Source organism: Eublepharis macularius, chromosome 8 (assembly GCF_028583425.1).
Source record: "Eublepharis macularius isolate TG4126 chromosome 8, MPM_Emac_v1.0, whole genome shotgun sequence".
In the NCBI taxonomy this organism is placed as follows: domain Eukaryota; kingdom Metazoa; phylum Chordata; class Lepidosauria; order Squamata; family Eublepharidae; genus Eublepharis; species Eublepharis macularius.
The window spans coordinates 88945648-88966401 of NC_072797.1; the positions used below are offsets into that span (position 1 = coordinate 88945648).

Sequence of the window (20754 nt, forward strand, 5' to 3'; positions counted from 1 at the left end):
GAGGAGGGTTGGAGGCGTTCCCACATCTGAACCACATGGGCATGACAAATACTGGGGCTGGAGTGGAATCCCTGGGGTGTCCGTTTGAATGCGTATTGCTGGCCGCGGAAAGTGAACGCGAACTTGTACCAGCAAGACTCATGCAACCGGATGGAGTGGAAAGCGTTGGCCAGGTCTATGACCGAGTAGAACCGGGACCCAGCGGCAATGGCCGTCAGGATCTCATTGTACTTGGCCACAACCGGGGCAACTGGAGGGGTGGTGGCATTCAGGGCACGGAAGTCGACCGTCATCCTCCAAGTCACTCCATCTGCCTTCAGAACTGGCCACAATGGGGCGTTGCAGATGGACTGCATCGGGAGTATGACGTCCCACTCAAGGAGTCCTTCTATAGTCTTGGCTATCCCTGCCTCAGCTTCTGCTGGGTACTTGTACTGTCTTTGGGGAGGGGGATCCTTTCCTTCAATCAGGACGCAGGCGCCCTTCACTATCCCACACTCGGCCTTGTCCGTCACCCATACTTCAGGAAAGTCCTGAACCCAGGGGTCTCCTGTGATGGGGGCGAGAGGAAGGGGGCCTTAAGGGCTGCGCATCGATGGACTGCATTGACGAAGTCTGGGCCTCCTGGGATGCGCCACAGGAGCCCATTTGCTAGGTCGATGGTCAGTCCCTCGGCACGGAAAAATGGCATGCCCAAAAGTCCATCATCTTCTCCCCGGTTTGCGCACGCCGAAATCCGGGTGGCCAGGTTCCCAACGGAGAGGGGGATATCCTGCCAGACCGGGGATTCCTGTGTGCCGCCTCCAAAACCGGCGAGCTGCATGGTTGTGGGGGTCTGGGTGCCCTTTGCAACTAAGGTGGGCCGGAGTATATTAAGAGAAGCTCCGGTGTCTATAAGGAGAGTGGCAGGCTTCTTCTTTTCCCCGGGAGTCCCGATCCCTGCCTTCACTGTCGGTCTCCCCCATGTGTCCGGCTTTAGTTTGGCAACTATGCCCACGGACGGAGGCTGGGACTCGGGGCAACCCTATTCTGATCCTGCAACCTGATCGGTGGAAGCGGCGCTTCCTCTAAAGGGGTTGTTGGGGCTCGGGCGTTCCCGGACCGCAGCTATTGGGGGACTCGAGAAGGGAGGGTCCGGCGGTAAAGGGGGCGCCGACGGGGGTACTGGGGGCTGCTGCTGGTCTTCCCACTCCATGATCGCCTTCATTAGAACGGACGTGGGCTTTCCATCGAATAGCTCCATGTTCGCTCCAATGTTTTTGAGGCGCATCCATAGTTCCCAACGGAGGGAGTCCCTGGACTGGGGCGTGCTGCCGCGGTCCCGGTAGCCCTCGTGGTCGCCCTGCGATGCTCCCCAAGCGTTAGACTGATCTGGAGGCGGGTAGACCTGATGGTTGTACGGGTGCGATGCTCGGGAGTGAGAAGGGGCTAGGGGCGCATCCTGTGATCGGGGCTCGTGGGGTCCCTGCTGGGAGGAGGAACTGTAACTCGGGGTGGGCGCAAAGGAAACTCCCGGACGGTAGTCCCTCGGTCCCCTTCCCCGGTTAAAGCTACCGCTCCTTCCCCTCAGGATTCTTCCCCTTGCCTCCGGATACGGGCTGCGTCCCTGTGGTCGGTACTGAGAGTGGGGGCCATGATTGGCATAGGTGACTGCACTTATCGGTTCGCTCTCCTTCCTACGAGAGGCCGGGGGCTTCACATGGCGGATGGCGCCGGTTTCTCGCAACAGGCCAGCAATGCTTCTGATGCGAGCTTCCAGGTCTCCCCATGAGATGCTCCCGGGCTCCACTCCTGCTAGTGCTAGGCGGGTGGTACTATTGAGTCCATCTAAGACTGCTCTCCTGAATTCTAATTCGTCAAAGTCGGGTACATCGCTTGCATCTAAATCTACTTCATCTGCTAGCTCAGCAAGAAGCTGCTTTCTGGCTAAATATGCCTCTGGGTCCTCTCCAGGTTTTTGAGACTCTGCGATGTACAGGGCTTTCAAACCCTTGGTGGGCCACAGGAATGCACAAATTTCTTTAATTGCTCCGTACTGACTGCGGGTGGCTAACCTTCGGTTAGAGATATAGGCATTCAGGGCCGAGACTATTTCAGGGGCAGCGCATTGGCGGGCCAGCTGGGCCACATCGGAACCACTAGCGGAGGGCTGGGAGGTGGTCACATGGGTGAACCACTGGATGGCCGTGTCTCGGTTTAGGGGTCCCATGCGATCTGCTATGGCTTGGAGCTCATCGGGCCTCCAATTGCGGGTTTCCTTAACGACCCGGTCGGTTTTCCTGCCATCCTCGTCCATGGATACAATTTCCTTGGTGGCTATTGGGTGGAGGGGCTGTGGGGCTTCCGCAGACTGGGGCGAAGGGGGTGACCAGTTGTCGGTACTACCTTCGGGGAGGGCCAAGAGGGCTGCGGGATGCACGGCGGAAATTATGGCCTGCTGCATTCCCAGGTGCTGCTTTAGGGCCTCTAGCTCCCTCTTACAAGCGGAGTGGTCTGCAGAAGCTACCTTGGAGTGATTGTGCTCTGCCATGAACTGGGCGGCATGGGTTAGCTTAGCAATTCTTTCCTGTCCCTCGATTACTGCATGCTCAGCCATGTCGGCACGAGCGGTGGCCGCCTCAGCCTTGTGCTGGGCGTCCTGAAGGGCAGTGGTTAATCCTTGTTTTTCCAATATGAAATTGACGCGTTCAGCGCGCCACTCAACTGCTTTTTCCTCATGGTCTCTCTCCTGTTCGACTAGTTTGGCCCTGAGACTCTGGATTTCTAGGTGCAGGGCGTCCTGTTCTCGCTTTGCTTTTTCCTCTAGCTCCTTCCTTTCTTTGTCTTGGGCTAATCTGAGCCTCTCTATCTCCTGCTCACTATCTTCCTGCGCTATATTAATTTATTTATCAGGGACACGCTGTCCTGTAAGGCAGTAAAAAGTGCCCAAGCTCCGTATCTGTCCTTCTTGCTCGACTTGGGTTTCTCTTTCTCACAAAAATCTTGGAAGGCACTTCTGACTATCTGGAGCGGGTCAGGTCCCTTGAAGGAACTGGCTTCCCAAGGGCAATCTCCCTTCTTCACTAGCCACTTCTCCAGGCGGGGCACGGTGGGGTTTGCCCGGTACATTTTTCTTTTTAGTTTAAGGCTGATCTCGGGGGAGGTTAAAGAGTAGATCAGCGACACCAGGGGTGGGGTGATTAAAGCTGCTCAAGGGTTTTAACAACTTCTTCCTCTCTATGTTCCTTTTGGGAGGTTTATCCTTCCCTCAGGTCCTCAAGGGTTTTTACCAGGGGGTTTTAAGGTTCTACTTTTAGGTTCACAAGGGTATTTCAGGGTCCTACACTCGGTTCTTCTCCACCGGGGGAGAAGGGAAAATTCCTATTCCCGTTTCAAGCTTGCCTACAAGCCACGGGACCAGGAAAAGTTTACTGGCTCAGAGGGTGCTCTCAAGCTCTCTAAGCCCAAGAAAAAAAAATGCTCAGTGCTCCCAAGCCTCTGCCTAGAAGCCAAAGCTCAGGGGTCTCCCAAGCCTATACTCGGAAACCAAAAAGTGTCCCCAAGCCTCTGCTCAGGAACTGCTACTAAGGGGGGTCTCCCAAGCCTCTGCTCAGGCAACCAGAAATGCTCCCAAGCCTCTGCTTAGAAACTGAAGTGCTCCCAAGCCTCTGCCCAAGAACTAAACTCAAAGTGTCTCCAGGCCCCGTGCTCAGAGACAAACGGTTAAACTGTCTCCAAGCCTCGACCAAAAGACTAAATGCGCTCAAGGACTGCCTCTGCAAGTCCCCAAGCAAAAGTGCCCAGGAGTAAAGCTTACTGTACTCCCAAGCGAGGTGCGCTCAAGAGTTCTAACAACTCCCAAGCAAAAGTGTGCCCAAGAGTCCCACTGACTCCCAAGCGAGGTGCGCCCACGAGTCTAACTTAAAACTCGCAAGCGGAAAGGCGCCCAAGAGTCTAACTTAAAACTCTTAAGCACGGTGCGGCCGGCTGCCGCGGGGCTTCAGGAACCTGGCTTTAGATTCCCAAAGCTAACTAACCAAACGGACTAACGATCCCTTCACGTTTCCTCCGGAGCGGGGATTGAAGCCTAAGTGCTGGCAGGAACGGGGTTTGGACGGACTTAGGAGAGACGGGGGAGGGCGGAAGAGAATTTTATATGTGCTGCTTCAGGATGTATATATATATATCTATAGCCTACTTCTGGGATCCCACCCACATAGACGCGTTTAGGCGGCCCGGAAGGTGGCCAGGAACTTCACCAGTTCAGAGGTTCTCACCCACAGTACACCGGTTATAACGGCTGGAGGGCCTTGCGGTGCACCACAAAAGGCAAGTAGTCCAAAGCTGGCTGAAGGAGGAAATGGGGGAAAAGCCAACCCACAAGATAGAAATGCTCGCTAGAGCCACACACACTCACACTTTTAATTCCCTAAGCTAAATTGCGCTCTTTACACAGAGGTCTGGAAAATTTTCCTCTAAGTCAGTTCGCTGAAAACACGCGTGTCGACTCACGTGTATTCACACGAACTGGGTTATGCCCGCATTCTCCACCAGTAAACTGTTACCAGAACTGCTCTTTATTGTAATGGGGAATTAGCTATAGCAGTCTGTAACTTTAATATTAAGCGAGGATCATAACCTATGTATACGGAGGTCCCGATCCCAGACACTCTAGTGAAAAAGAGGCAGACAAGGAGTAAGGTCCAAACACGTGTATTGAGTGTAGCGTAAGCCTAGCTTGCACAATCATACAAGGAACACACAAGGTCTAAGAAATACAGAGTAGGAAATACAGAGACGTTTGCATTAGCGGGTTCCCAACGATGGTAAGGGAAATACTCACAATCCTGGAGCGAAGCAGAGACACGGCAGCGAGGGTGGCCCAATGCCAGCACTGGGACCACAGACGGACAGCAAGGAGGTCTGGATAGGGAATGGCCGAGGCACCGAGTGGTCTGGGAGACCAGCTTAAATACCCCAAAACGTACCCTGGGGCTGGTGCTGTACTTGGTGGTTCTCACAGATTAAAACAAAGGGTCTAATGGGCTACTGAATGGCTTGGATGGGCCACTTTGGTAATCAGATTGTGATAAGTGACACCTCAGGAAGAGGGGACAAAAGAGGGAGGGGGAAATCCAAGTGGGCTGAAAGGATGTTCCAGCGGACAGGGCTTGTCCTGATGTCATCAGCTTTGGAATGCGGAGGTTTCTTTGAGATGCATTCTCTAAGTGCTTGGGATGGTCGGCACTTAGTTCTTCTCCGGGGCAGCTCCTAAGATATGCAGAGCGGGGCGAGGGGCTCTCGCTGCGGACGTGGTGTGCCCGCTTCACCGAAATGGCTTCTCAAAGCAGTCTTCTTCCCAGGGTCTTCTGGCTGCCTGAGAACATGGATGCCGGCTGGGCATAGCTGGGGCTGGATAGCAGGCTGCCCGGTAGCAAGGGCAAGCTTGGCGACCGGCCCGCGGGAGGCTCCAGGCGGGAACTGACCAGGGAGCGCCTAGCCAGGCTCGCTGGAGGTTTCCCCGGCAGGCGCCCGGCTGTTAGCAGCGGCTTGGGCCCATATGAGGCAGGCTTCCATGGAGGCAGCGGGAACAACACTTTAAAACACAGTCCAAAGCAGGGAACAGGCACGGTCCGTGGCAGATGGCAAAGCAGGCACGGGGAACACAGTCCAAACACGCACTGGGAAGTCCAGATATAGGTCAGGGCAGGGCTGCCCAGAAAAAGAGTCCTTTGTGCAGTTACCCAAACATGGAGTCAGTAAACTACACAGTCTATAGCAGAAGCAAGGTAATTGACACGCAGGCAGGAAACTGACACGTGTATCAGAGCACACACGTGCAAAGCAATCTTTGTGCAGCAGTGAAACAGTAACGCAGGAAACTTTAACACAGTTCATGGCAGGTCTTAAAGCAGGGGAGGGGGCCTACTTGGCAACACACCCAAGAGATATCAAGGAGATATTGGCTTTTTGTGCAAGGAATGGGTCCCATCTAAAGGATCATTTCCCTCCTCAGCCTGAAGCCCTCCAGCCTTGAAAGCCTCACTTTTGTATTATGAGAGTTATTTAAATCTATTAAGGTTAAGAAAGAGTCCTTACCTCAAATAAGCAAATCAGTTTTCTACTTCTCGTCAGCTTGCCTGTTTGACCAGTGATTGGCTTTAATAAAAGCTTTCTACATATATATGTTTCTCTCCCACTTATGCTATGGCTGTCTTGGACTGCAGCTGCAGGCCCCGATTAACTGTTATACATGTCCTGTGATGTTGCAATTAATAATGCCATACAAAATATCACCCATGCAAATTCAGCATCAGCAATTCTAATGGGAAAGAGGATTTCTAAAAGACCAGCTATAGCCAGGGTGTTTACACATTTGTGGTTTGCCAGTATGTAAATCATCATACATCACCAGCAAATGCATCCATTTGACTTGGAACAGACAGTTCATCATACCAGTTTCTGTTAGCTAAACTGTACAACCCATCTACAGACAAGTTCATTTTATGCAGCTAACTTTTTCTTCCATGTGTAAATGGAAAATCATAGCTTAAGAAGTCACAAAACTTGTCAACCCCAAAACTAGATGATTGGGGCATATTGGCCACTTAACATACAGCAAAAGTTCCCAGTGCAACATGACCCTAGAGGGCTGCTGGTGGACAAAAGAAAACACAACCAAGTCTCTGCCACTTCATGGGCCACTTTGGTGTCATCTCAGCAATTGTCTCCTCCGGCACTGATGCTGATTCGGAGGAGGATGTAGTGCGTGAGCTCATGCTCCCCCTGGTTTGTCCCACAGGGTTGCTCATCTTGGCTTGCTTCAGGGCCATTTTCACTTCCCAGTCCCCTCCTACAGATGATTTATTTTAAAAAAGAAGGGAATTTGAGACTTAAGTCTCTTCCAAATTTTATTCTATTCTCCACTGCCACCTTGTGGTATGCTTTAGCTCATTAAGCCGGTTGATGTGTTTCATCCCAAACATCAAAATATCAATAAAACAGCCAGAATTTTACTGTTTGTTTTAAATTCATAAACGTATGCCTTGATTATAATTTTCTAATGGATTTAGCTAACAGATTGCCCATAAAATACATTTTCATGTCAGCTGGAATTTATTTATATAAAATATAGTGTACATAAATAAATGTCATGTCCATTAGCGATATTTTAACTGCTGGAGAAATCTAACTCAGCATTAAAGAAAAAGAGGGTAAAATATCCCAGTAAGATCTCAATATTTTAAAATGTTTAACATATACAAAAATAATTTCACTTTCTCTCCATTTTAAGTAAATGACATGAGCTTGTTTGTAAAATGGGTGAGTAATGAAGGACTCCTAGGTTTTTTTTTTTTTAGTCAACAATTACTTTTGTTTTAAACTTAGAAATTATCACCAGGAATGTTTGTATTCTAACCTCAGTAGTCCATAATATACCCAATGAGTAGCAACCAAATCACCTTTTGATTATACTATTCACTTTGGATGTTATTTTGGAGTAGTTTTTGAAAAATAAAATATTTTTGAAGTTTAAAATGCCTCTTTCAATATCCCCAGTACGTGATGTTATAATCAGATATTTCTTAAACCAAGAGATTGTCTTCCCAGTTTTTTTTTTTAAAACTAACATCTTATACAAGATTCAAAATTATGGAAGATGACGTTTCATGAAAATCCACTGCAGAACATCAGTGTTCTGCAATTTTGCAAACGTTTTGTCCCTTCTATTAGATGATCTTTGCCAATTATTGGGTTGTATCCTACAAATTGCATAGCAAACAGCATAGTCCTAAGCAGGCACTTCATTCTCAGCAACAAACTTCATGTTACATATACCTTGTGTTTGCCATAGGGACTTGCAGCAGTATGTCAGCTCTGAGTTCCCTGTGGAAATTCACTTTGGAAGTGCTGCAGTGTCCTGTTTGTATTGGGACCATGGCACAGGGCCTCCTGCCTCCCCCTCAGTGCCAGTTTATTGACCTGAAACAGCCCTGGGAAGAGGACATTATTTGCCCTGTCTGGAAGGAGCACTTGCATTGAGTGAGTGCACATGAAGCTTCCCCAATGGGGCAAATAACCTCCTGGGGCCATTTAAGGTCAGGAGGGAAGGCAGGTGCCCCTCTATTCCTTGCACCATGACCTTAATCTGAATTGAGCCCTTTCTGAACTGAACACTCAAGGGAAACTAAGCATCTCTCTACACGAGACCTCTTACACAAGGATGCTCAAGTGTAGAGAGATGCAATGTTAGCCGGGAAGCTTAGTTCACTTCTCTACACAGAGTTGGCAGAGATCGCTCCTGAGAGGGTTGGTTAATTTTATCTTCACCTTCCCGAAGGAGAGGTGAAATTGAAATTTCACCCCCATCCAACTGTTGCCATGAGTAACTGAGGCAAAGCATGGATCAGGATGTGGGTTCAGATACACCTACGGACGTGCATCTCATTGAAATTAATACTCTTGCAGATAGATGATATCCATATTCAGAAGCCAATGTAGCTGTCATCCATTCACACTGCATTATTTTCTGTGGGATGTTCCTATAATTTGTGCATTCCTATCTGCATTTTGATCCAACTATGGAATAAAATCATATGGAGCTGGTTGCCTAGACAACAGAGATGCATTTCGTGTTCTTCTGAACATCTACATACTTTGGAACCCCCAAACATAATTGGATAGGGTACTATCATTGAGCTAAAACAATAATCCACAATTGGATTTTCTTGTGCAGACAAGATAATCCAGTTGCAAATGATCCCTATAGTACAATAAATAACCATGTATGATGCAGGAAAAAGTTACCAGAATTGGGATGGATACACCTCACAGTCAACAAAAATATTCATGAATTGCCCCCCCCTTGCGCGCGCACACATTTTGACACATCCACCTTGAAGACTTAATGCAGAAAGCCAGGGTAAAGCATAAACAAACATGATAATATGTCATTGTTTAAATTTGTGGAAAACTATACCTATTTCAACAGGAAGATCTGTAATCTGGTTACTGGATAACTGTAGAATTCTCAACTCCTGAAATAAGGCAATGTAAGCAGGAATGGTTGCAATATTTGTATTGTTTACATGCCATTCTTTCAGATGTGTTTGTTCCTTCAGTGCATCTGGGAACTCCTAAGGAGAGATAATATTTCACTCAATAAAATCTTTATATCAAAACATTGCCAAATTTATTTTGTTAATATTTTTGGACAAGCCAAATGAAGTGAAGATATATTTTAATATCCCATTAACTTCTAGTCACATTTTCTAGCGGGGTGGGGAATGAGGAAAATAACATAGTTCATTTTAAAGACCTTTGTAACAAGACCATTTCTTGTAACACCCTTATAAACATACCAATACTGAACTAGTCACTCACGGATTATATTTCTATCTATAGATCACCATTCTCCCTTCAAAATACATACAAAAGGAAACACAGTTCTTGCCTGATCACTGTTTTCTTGTCTTGTTAGGGGAGAGAGGCAGTTAACACTATTCATGACTGAAACACATGTATAGTTTGCATCAAACACGTAAGTGGATTTGCTGTAGTGGTTTAAAGCAGCAGGTCTCTAATCTGGAGAACTGGGTTTTGATTCCCCACTTGAAGCCAGCTGGGTTTATATATGTGAATTTATTATATCTGTATTATACAGATTAAATAATATTTTTTTAAAAGAAGTCAGCTGGGTGACCTTGGGTCACCCACAGCTCTCTCAGAGCTCTCTCAGCCCCACCCACCTCACAGGGTGATTGTCGTGAGGATAATAATAACACACTTTGTAAATCGCTGTGAGTGTGGTGGTATATAAATCAAATACTATCATTATTAGTAAGAATGTAAGAACATAAAAAGAGTCCTGCTGGATCAAGCTAGTGGTCCATTTAATCCAGCATCCTGTTTCACACAGCAGCCAACCAGTTGCCCTGGAGGTCCAACAACAGAACACAAGCACTTTTAATAGACAAATCTCAATATAAGATGAGATTGCTGTGTCTATTTCATGTTAGCCTGCTTTTAAGGCTGTGTTCCCATGACAGAAAAGACACAATACCAGCCCCCTCTCCTTCTTGGCTACCCACATTGTCAAGCCAGGCATCCACCAGACCAAGAGGCAGGGCCGGATCTAGGGGGGGCAGGGGGGTAGTCTGCCCCCGGGTGCTGCCAGGGAGGGGGCGCCGGGAGCAGCTCCCAGCTGCCGGAGCGCGCAAGTGGCAGCATGGGCAGCCGCACTGTCTTTTGCTTGCCCCGCGGGACAGGTGGCGGCCAGCTTGCAGCACACCCCGTCCTGCAGGGCAGGCAAAGGGCAGCACGGGCACCCACGCCATTAGCTTGCCCCACAGGAGAGGGGGCAGCCGGCCGCCCCCTGTCCCGCGGGGCAGGTGCATGGCGCGGGCAGCCTCACAGGCTCCCGTGCTGCCTTTCGCTTGCCCCGCGGGACAGGTGGCGGCCAGCTTGCAGCACACCCCGTCCCGCAGGGCAGGCAAAGGGCAGCGCAGGCACCCACGCCATTTGCTTGCCTCGCAGGAGAGGGGGCAGCCGTCCGCCCCCTGTCCCACGGGGCAGGCGAAAGACAGCGTGGGGGGCTGCAAAGCCGACCGCACCATTTGCCTGCGGAGAAGCGAATGGCGCGGGCGGCTTCCCAACCCCGCACGCTGCCTCCGGCGCCGGCGCGAAGATGTCACCAAAATGACGTCATCATGCCGCGTTGGGAGCATGCGCGCGAGGACCTGCAAGCTTTGGCCCCGGCGCCAGGAACGCTAGATCCGGCCCTGCCAAGAGGGGTCACAGATGCACCTTGTAAATACCATCAGACCAGCCAGGCACTGACAGCCAACTATCTGACAACTGGTTGTTGGGAAATGTCATCCTGGGGGTGGAGAAAGGGAGTCACGGGGCAGAAATTGATCAGAAGGCACAATTGGACTCTCACAGCCTTGGCCACATCCCATAGGGTTTTGGATAGGGCAATGAGCTTGCCCTAGGCCTGCCAAAAGCATTCAAAAGGCTTGAAAGACAGGACCAATGAAGACAGACCAGCTCTGGCTCCTAGCTCAGAAGGAAGTTGAGCTAGAGGAAATGAGGAGGAATAAAGTAGTGCTCAGCCTCCAACCCTCTCTGTCTGAGGACTAGGGAAAGTACTTCAGCCCAACTGGACCCTGATGCATGACAGCTGGTGTCTAGGATCCTATGCAACAAAAAAATTGCTTACATTGAAAAGTAACAGTGACTTTTTCTTTCACTGAATCCTTGTAACACTTTGTAAAAAAATAAGTTTGTGATGCTTCCCCAGGACTTGGTACCTTTCCACTTTTTGCTGAGATTGTTGAAATGTAATTGATTTCTTTAAAAAAAATACAACCAAACATCACCCACTGAACTTCACAGTAGAGGGAGTAGGGAATCTGAAAACAGTCTCCTGGGACTGACACTCCTAACAATTACACTACAATATGGTTCCCCCCCCCCCCGCCGCCGCCAATGATCTACTCTAGTATAAAACAAAAGTGAACATGCTGTTTCTATAAAGTGCTGACACAAAACTCATGATAGAAAAATAAATTTTAAAAGGAATGAAAAGAAAAAAAAGAACAAATCTTGTAAAAGGACACTGGAAAAATATTATAAATGACTTTGGAGGTTTGTTCTTAGAGCTATGCATAGGTGGCTATTCTTTGCCTGAAACACAAGATTATGTATAATTTTAGTGCTTGCTTTACAAACCAGTTTATGAGAGGAACTGAAATTTACACAGGCTTCATTTTGCCTTTGCTCTCTGATTCCCTTGTGATCTTCAGTAATCTTCATGCACAGTACAGCAGCCAGCAGAAAGTGGATAAATTGCTTCAAAATAGAGCACCAGAGCAGTGTCCTGTTTTCATCTTCAACAGCAAGACAACAGAGAACCACACCCACCACAATTTTAATTTACACAGGAAAAATATTCCATCTACAAATTTAGGATGAGTCATTTATTTACCATCAAAGAAATGGCCACCCCCAATATGGATATTGCTTGAATTTAAATAGCATTACTTAACAATACAGAATGTTATATAGATGGGTGCTGTATACAAATATTAAAACAGACAATCCCTGTCTGCTAGATTAAAATTTGGAAAAAACCACACAATAAAGGAAAAGGATACATAAAGGAAAGGCAGAAATTAGGAGTCGGAAGCTTGAGAGAAGAAGTATGTTTTCAAATATTTCAATAATGGTAGGGAAGGAGGTGTGCAGATATTACAGGATGATGAGTTGAAGAAAAAAAGTTGTAATAAGAGAGGAAGGACAGGAGAACTAATAAGAAGAATTGACCTGAGATTTACCTAAGAAAAAATTCAGTACACAGGAGACAAAAAGAGTTCAAATGAGCAGAAATAAGACATTATAGGTATGTTGGGGCCAAGGCATACAGACATTTGAAAACCAAAATCAGAAGTTTGAAGTGAACACGAGAACAAAATGGAGACCAGTGAGGAAGTGCAATAAAAGGAGAATTTCTTTGCAAAATAATGTGCAGAGAAAACCAAACAAGCAGCAGAACTTGAAATTGAGGGAAGAGGCATACACTGGAGCTGGTGAGAGAGAGAGAGAGAGAGACCAAGGAGGAGAGGATTACAGAAGTCAGCCTGAAAAACCTAGGGATATAAACCTGTTTTCTTGCAGTAGTTACTAAAAAGATATTAGAAATATTTAGAAGTTGAAGATAGCAACACTGGGTAGGTCTTGAATGAAGGAGTAAAGAAAAAAGGGGAATCAAAGTGAACATCACAGTCCTGCAGAGGAGAACAAGGAAAAATGGCACGATTACCTACGATTAATAGGAAGAAGATACTAATGATGATAAAGGCAGGCAGACCAACAATTCAGCTTTTTCAGTTCAGGGGAAAGCATCCAATGAGCCCTTTTCTAATAAAAGGGCATCTGAAAGTTGCTTTCCACATTACACTGATTAGCATTGTTGCCACTACAGCCTGACTTCTTGCACTTCTAAATATTGTTAGAAGACCTCCAGTCCTTCTGTTGTTCCAGTTTCCAGGAACACTGACACTGTTCATATTGGCTGTTTGCTGTAGGTTTTCCCCACTTTCACAGAGCTTCACGGTACATCCATGCAACTTCCACCTTTTCAGCATTCTTTCTAAAACCTGGGTGGATGGGAGAGTCCATATCTTACTGCGTCCTACCATCAAGATGCCATTTTCCCTGCCCTAATCCTCTGCAGTGCTATCAGGAGGTTATAATGATCTATCTACTAGGTCCTCTGAATTCCCATCTTTTTTAGAAAGTCAATTACTAGCCTTTTTCATTGTGGAGATACAAGGGGAAGATATATCTCAGCAAAAAGGGTAGAGATTTATTTTTAATGGAAGCTAAGAATTCAGAGTACCGAGCAGTATAACATTATAAGTATCTAGTGATCTAGCAACTACCAAATTTAAAAGTAAACACAGTGATGCAGGGTGGAACGGCAGTAGTAGGGAACTGGGGAGAAAAGATACAGGAAAATTCACCATGAAGATGCCTTGTTGCCACTTGTGTTTAATCAGTAGCTGCAGCAATGAGAAAACCTGAGATCACCATGTGGAAGACCCACTGATCTGAAAATAAGCTATGGCATAGGCTCATTATGTGTGACTCAGCAGTACTGAGTGAAAAGGGAAGCAGTCACAGTGGCTGCTAGCACACTAGATGTTTCATGGAAAAGTATATTGGACGTTCTCTGAACCTTGTCCTCATGATGAATAGGATGGGGTAGAGTCTGCTAGATAGAACAAAAAACATTCAACCTCCAGAGGGAGTGTGACAGTTCAGGCCATGCCACCATCAGAAGCAATAGGATACAGAAAACCAAATCAGTAAAAAAACATCAGCCTGCACGTGCTTTCAGCGCAACTGAAGGATGGAATAGCACCACCCAAATATTCCATCCATCCAAATGTTATTCTCGTTAGAAACTTACCGTCCAGTTCTCCCCTGAAAGTTGAAAAATAAACCTGTTTCTTTCTTTCTGCGTTTCATGCAACAAAGCAATCTTCTTAAGGAGCACAGAGTTCTGTTCAAGCTTATCCAAAATGTGGTTAGTATCTATGAAACCATTCTTCAGATATGCAGCTTGAGGAATGCCATTTCTTCTGCACTCTAGCATAATGTCCCATTCTTGTCTTATCCTGAAATAATACAAAGGAAAGCATTTCTCTCACTCTTTTAACGAACTGTAACAAAGTAATGTTTCAATGAAGGGTTTGAGAATCCAAATGAGCTTGCCTAGGTTCGGCCTGTATTAAGATGTGATGTACTCATAAACTAGCAATGGAAAAGCTGCTGGTTCAGAAAATATGAAAATGCATATTATTCATTGACTATGCAAGTAACTGTGGATTTTTAAAAATATATCAATTGTGCTGCATAAGCATGTTTTATTATCCAGCTTCTTTCCAGGGAAAGGAGGAATAAGCTTTCCTTTTTATATATATATTCTTCTCCTTTTCCTGTAATTGTTTTCTGTTGCTCTTTCATCAAAAGAATTAAAGAATTATCTGTTATTGAGCACCCCAGTTAACCATGCAAAGGTAGGATGCAAGCTCAAAATTCAAACTGGTAACAGAAAGGGAGAAAACTTCCCTTTCAAATGGTTGGAACATTTTATAGCCACTTACAGTGCAATCCTATGGAAAGTTACTCCAGTCTACGTCCATTGATTAGACTGGAGAAACTCACCATAGGATTGCAGTGTTTCGGTGTAGTCCTAAGCAGAGTCACTCCATTGATTTCAATGCACTTAGACTGGAGTAACTCTTCTTAGGATTGCACTGTTAGACCCCTATGATTTGATTGACATGGCAGACTGAAGCCACAATAATGAGAAAGCCTCGTTGCCTTCCAGAGGATGCCATTTTATTTGCTTCTGAGTGTGTCCCAGCAATGAACGCAGAGGATCAGAAGACGCTGCTGCCCTGGCAACCAGGTGCTGTTCCGAGCGCAGTGTTTGACACTGAGTATAAATGAAGTAAGTGTCAGACTGTCATCTTGGTATTCCTTCCTGAAAGTGACTTTGCAAATGATGTTACTAATGTGAACCAGTAAAGATCACCAGGGCCGTCGTCACACGGGCATGTCTTCCGTTAAATTTACAGCATATAGCGTCCTACCTGTTATCGGCACAGTAACGTTTCTTTGGGTCACCTAAAGGCTTTTCGCGCCACCAGCTGTCCACACCGAAGCGCTCTGTTCTGTTCTCTCTAACCGCGCAGAAGCAGCTCCTCCCTCCCCCTTTTTATTATTCTGGCGTTTAATTCCGCTATAACGGAATAACAGCATATAAACATTCCGTTAGAGCAAAACATTACGCCCCTTTTGTTTTCCCAACTTTGAAATTATATAAATAGCCCTTTGCCCGCAGAAAACTCCCTGTCTGACGTGATCCCCATCGCTGAAGACTCTGCCATGGCGACTGAGTCATTTTTACTTCAGCAGAAAGTCTGCATTGTGTTATGTCGTTATGGTGTTATAAGGACATAATAAAATAAAAAAGGGGAGTCGCAGGAAGAAATGGATTCTGGGATTGAAGGGAGGGCATAGGACGTTGCGAGGCGAAATACATCGATGTGAGGCATTCACACTGAGGCACAAAATAGCGCGACTATCAAGCACAAAGCAGAAGAGAGAAAATCGCTACATTGTTGGGATAAGGTGGGTGTTTGCCGGGAAATAGCGCCATTTTAGCGCTAAATAAAAGCCCGTGTGATGACGGCCCAGGGCAACAGGGAATACACATGAGCAAGACAATGGTGATTGGAAGAGGTCATCCAGACATTACTGTGAAAAGCTACAAAATGTTACACTAATATCACTGAATAAAAATAGACCCAGGAGAGTTAGACATGCATCTTCTCTGAGTTTTCAATAATCAAGTGTTCTTACAAAACTTGTTCGCTGTTTCTGAGGAGATAGGGCAAGAGGCAAAAGACAAGGAGAAATTCAAAAGAAACTCCATAAACCGGGGAAGAACACCACAAAAAATCTAACAAAGGTTAAAGGAAATAAATTTCCTTTGGAAAAATACAAAACAAACCAGCTTGGATTTTGATAAGGTCGTAACTCGATTAAAGAACATCAGTGTAGCTTGAACTCCTGGCCTACTATTATAGAACCTTCAGGAAAAGAGTCTGTCTCCTATAGACGGCAAGAACAAGCAGTCCTAACAGTGCTGCAACATACCTGTCTGGTCCACAGGACCTAAATTCAGTCTTCTGCATTGTGGTTTCTCATTGGCCTCATTGTTCTTCGAGTATTACTACATGACCTCTGATAACGTGCTTTGTTAACTGCCTCCCTTGTCCAAGATGTGGGGGAAAGAACTGTCCCAAATTTGTATGGTGTACTGAAATTCCATCTTTCTTTACTAGGAACAGTTTGCATTTTTTTCTGAAATCTCTCCCTGGACATTTTGTTGTTTCTGTTTTCTCCTTATTTTGCCTCGGTGATGTCACCAATGAGCCCACTCACCCCCCATCACCCAGTAAGTCTCACTGATCCCACCCCTCACAACAGGTGTCAGGGAGGATTTGGCAATACTATTTTTAATTAAAATTGGGATGCATATAAATTCATTCAGAAATAAGCCTGCTGAGGAAGCACACTTACTGCATTTACAAATACATCTTCTGTCCAAAGTTATTTTTTTTTCTATTTAAGAAGAACAATTTGCACAGCATTGACTGATCAACAGCACTAGTGATATACATAAAGCAAGCTCCTCTCTTCACTAAGAGCAGATACTACACCGATTGGCTGGTCTTCACATCAGTCAGAAAACTGTCCTGGGGGGATGACATGTTACAGATATAGAACACACAATTTGTATGCACAAGGTCCCAGGTAACATGTTCAGAAAAATCTTTCTCAGTCCAAGACGTTGGAGAGTCACTGCCAGGTAGAGACCGATGCTAAGCTATAGACGGATTAGCTGCCTTGGTAAAATGCAGGTTCCTGTATTCACTTCTATGGACCTAACTGCATAATACAACCTCATGTCTGCCCCAGATCCTGTCAAACAAACATAAACTGGGAGATACAATTCCTGTAAACATAAGGCCTAATTTGGATCAAGACCTCAGCATGTGGAGAGAGGGGCTTAAGCTCTCCCCTACCCACCACTTTCACAACTTGACACAGCAGCCAGGGAGTCAATAATTTTCCTTCCTGGGAAAACGTATGTGTACTCAAGGATGCACATCTCATCAACAGGTCAGAGGGAAGGGGCATGAGAACAATGCATCATGAAGTTAAGCCCTCACACAAATAGATTTCAAGAGGTAGGGGTAGATATCTTTAAAACAATAAAACATTAGGAAAACATTTAATCAAATAATCATCAAAAGTGCCTGGGGGGGGGAAATGCCCCTAAACAAAGCAATCAACCTGCCAGTCATCTTTTCCACTGCATTCAGCTTTTACAAGATAGCCAAGAATGTACAGGAGTGAAGATGGGGAGAAGCAGAGCTCATTCCAGAGCAGAACAACTTTCATCCCCCCACAAACACTCACCAGTACCAGCTCTTGTTTCTGTGAATGAGGATGAGAGTTCTTAATGCTCCAGTTCCTTCTTGAAGGACCATAAAGCTAAATTTCAGAGTAGTGGGGAGTAGAGGTGGGCACAGTTCGGAAAACAGACCTAAATTAGACATGATCTGTCCTGGTTTGTGGTTCATGAACACACAGTTCATGGGACCGACTTTTTTCACGAATTTTGGTCCATTTGGGCCAGTTCGCTGGTCCGTGGTCTGTGAGTCCAGACATCCTGGCGCCAATCTATCAATTCCCTATGCAATGGAGGGGACGTCCACAGACCTTTTGCAGCCCTTAAAAACTTAATAGGGAGATCTGCCTGCCAAGCAAAGAGCTCCCATTCTGCTCTATGGAGCAAGGGGCAAGAATTAATTCCCTAGGCAACGGAGGAGTGGACATTCTGCAGCCAATCTTAGCCCTCAAAACCTTGATAGGCAGCTCTGCCTGTCAACCAGAGAGCTCCCATTCTGTAACAGAGGGGTGTACATTGTGCAGCCAATCTTAGCCCTCAAAACCTTGATAGGCAGCTCTGCCTGTCAACCAGAGAGCTCCCATTCTTCTCTATGTGAGCAAGGAGCAAGAATTAATTCCCTAGGCAACGGCTGTGAAGGTGTCTGTGTGGTGTGTGAGGGGGTCTTCCCCTACCCTTTTCCATTTGATTTTGCCTCATTGCAACTTTTTTGTGCTGCTAGCCAATGCAAGTCAATTGGCATTTGCCACTCCAGTATGTACTGGAAGTTTCCTTGGGGCAGCCACCTTGGAGGTCTGTAACCTGGACATCTGAAATGCAATCTTGACCAAACTTGGACGGTGGATGGAGGAGAGGCTGCTGAAGATTCTTTGCAAGTTTGGGCTCTCTGCAGCCAATCTGGGTATGAAAAAGGTGTGAAGGGGCGGAGCCAGGGCTGCCAGAAGTGACGGACCAATGAACCGATCCACAAACTGGGCTGGTCCGTGAAAAATTCATGGCCTGTGGTCCTTGAAAATCAACGGACCACAGGCTGGCAGTCTGTGAGGTTTTCCCGGTCCGTGCCCACCTCTAGTGGGGAGTTTTCTTGATGCACCTGAATATAAATATTTGTGCACATCACAACAAGTTAGTGTGCTTCTCTGTTTCCTCTTCTTTTGCCATAACCCATGTAATAAAAGTTGTCAAATGAGTTTGAATTGCAGCTATTCTGCAATAAAATAGCACCAGATCCTCTGAAAAATTAAAATTATTGTTAAACAGAATTGGATTTAACAATGTAAGGAAAGGTGTTGAGGTCACTGTACTAACTGAAGCCTCCATCAGAAGCCAAAGGAAGACAGGCTATTCCAGAGTAAATTAGCATAATGCCCTGAAGGTGGAGAAAAGCCTTCACCCAGGTATGTCAAGAGAGGGGGTACCTTACGCTGTGATCCTTGGCATGAAATGGGGAGTTTACAAGTACACAGAAGTGCTCCTCTGTGAGTTGTTGGAGAGTATGAAATTTAAGCACACTTGAACTACTAACAAGGTTGCCCCCAAGGTCTTCAGGAGCATTCAAGTCATTCAGCCAGGAGATTGCATTGTGTGAGTAAGCTAGATGATCCATTTTATTTCTGAGATGGGCAACACAATGATCTAAGGACAGAGTGCAGTCTGTGAACCACAGATCCATAGATACAGGAAGAATGAGAGGGAATTCTCCCTAAAAATATGCCATGCTCCCAGTAGGGAAGCCAGCCCCCCACTGGGAGTGGGGGATCTATCACCCCCACCTCCCCTTTCCTGCTACTGCTTGAAGCAGCAGCAGGATACATTTTTTTAATGGCAATTGAATTGATGATGTGATATCACCTGCAGGGTTAATCAAGAAGTGATGTCACACCTTCTAGGAATAGCTGGGAACTCTGTTTTACCAACAATTTCTAGAAAGGCATGACATCATATCCAGGTTTTCTCAATAGCGACATCACATCATCACAGATGGCCCAGCCTCAAATACCCCCCAGACTCCCACTAGTTGGCAGTTTGTGCCTGGCAACCCTAAATTTATTTACTTTATTGATATCTTGCCTTCCCAGTGGGGACCCAAAGTGGCTTACATCATTCTCCTCTCCTCCATTTTATCCTCACAGCAACCCTGTGAGGTGGATTAGGCTGAGTGTGTGACTGGCCCATGGTCAACCAGAGAGCTTCCATGGCAGAACAAGGAGTCAAACCTGGGTCTCCCAGATCCTAGTCCATAAATGTAACCACTACACTACACTGGCTACATGTTCCTTCTCTAGTTTCTGTTTTTAAAAAGTAAGTCACTAGTGTTTTTTTTTTGATAAGGGGAAAGGACAAGCATGTTTTTTTCTAGCTTTCCTGAAAACAAATGGGTGACAGCTACAGGACGGGGGGAGCAGAGTTAACTACCCATTCACATGTGCATATCTGCCATCAAGTCACTATCAACTTATGGCAACTATCCAAGCAAGGGGCTTTTAAGGCAAGTGAGAAGCATAGGCCGTTTGCCATTACCTTCATCTAAAGAGTCTTCCTTGGTGGTCACCCATCCAAGTCCTGTCCCTGCTTAGCTTCTGAGATCTGGCGAGATTTGGCTAAACCATGCCACTTTCCTTCCAGCTACCCATTCACTGCTCCAGAAATTTACCTGCTGTACTCTATCACATTTTCTCCCTAGGCCCTATGCTTCTTTCAAATTTGCTTCTCTCCTCTTTAATGCCCACAGTGACAAATTAGAACCATTGGCAGAAAATTGGAGTGAGATTTGTACTATTTATGGCTTCTCCTCTGTTTATAAGTAAAGTTCTAGTTACCTGGTATCGCCCCCATTCCTCTGCTTTGAAGTTTACCATAGGCCCTTATGCCCTGCGATATGAGAGAAAAATATCGGTACAGTAATATCAACTGACTGACTGTATGATTATGAATGAAACCTCTTGTAGCCACCTTGCAGCAGGCAGAGGTCGGCGCGCTCGGCATCCCTGTGCCACTGTATGATTATAATAAACAAATCTCTTTTCCCTGGACAGCTGATGGTGTACCATATTGCAGATATATAGCTTTATATAAGATATGCCTTCTTGTGGTAATTACTGCACATGTAAATTAAAGACGGAAGGCAATAATCTGACACTACCACCTCAACTATTTTTTAACCTAGCACATACTTAATTTTCACGTTATTTAAATTTTTTCAATTGAGTAAACAGTCCATC

General features: G+C 46.0%; 1 protein-coding gene across 1 annotated transcript in view; it reads right to left on the reverse strand.

Moving 5' to 3' along the window:
• Positions 1-20754, reverse strand: part of LRRC2 (leucine rich repeat containing 2) — a 141308-nt gene that overhangs the window by 92152 nt on the left and 28402 nt on the right. Inside the window, exons 3-4 of the mRNA XM_054986922.1 lie at positions 13955-14162; positions 8960-9116 (exon numbers count right to left, since the gene is read on the reverse strand). Of these exons, the coding sequence (XP_054842897.1) occupies positions 8960-9116; positions 13955-14162 (365 nt within the window). The remainder of the gene's footprint in view (positions 1-8959; positions 9117-13954; positions 14163-20754) is intronic.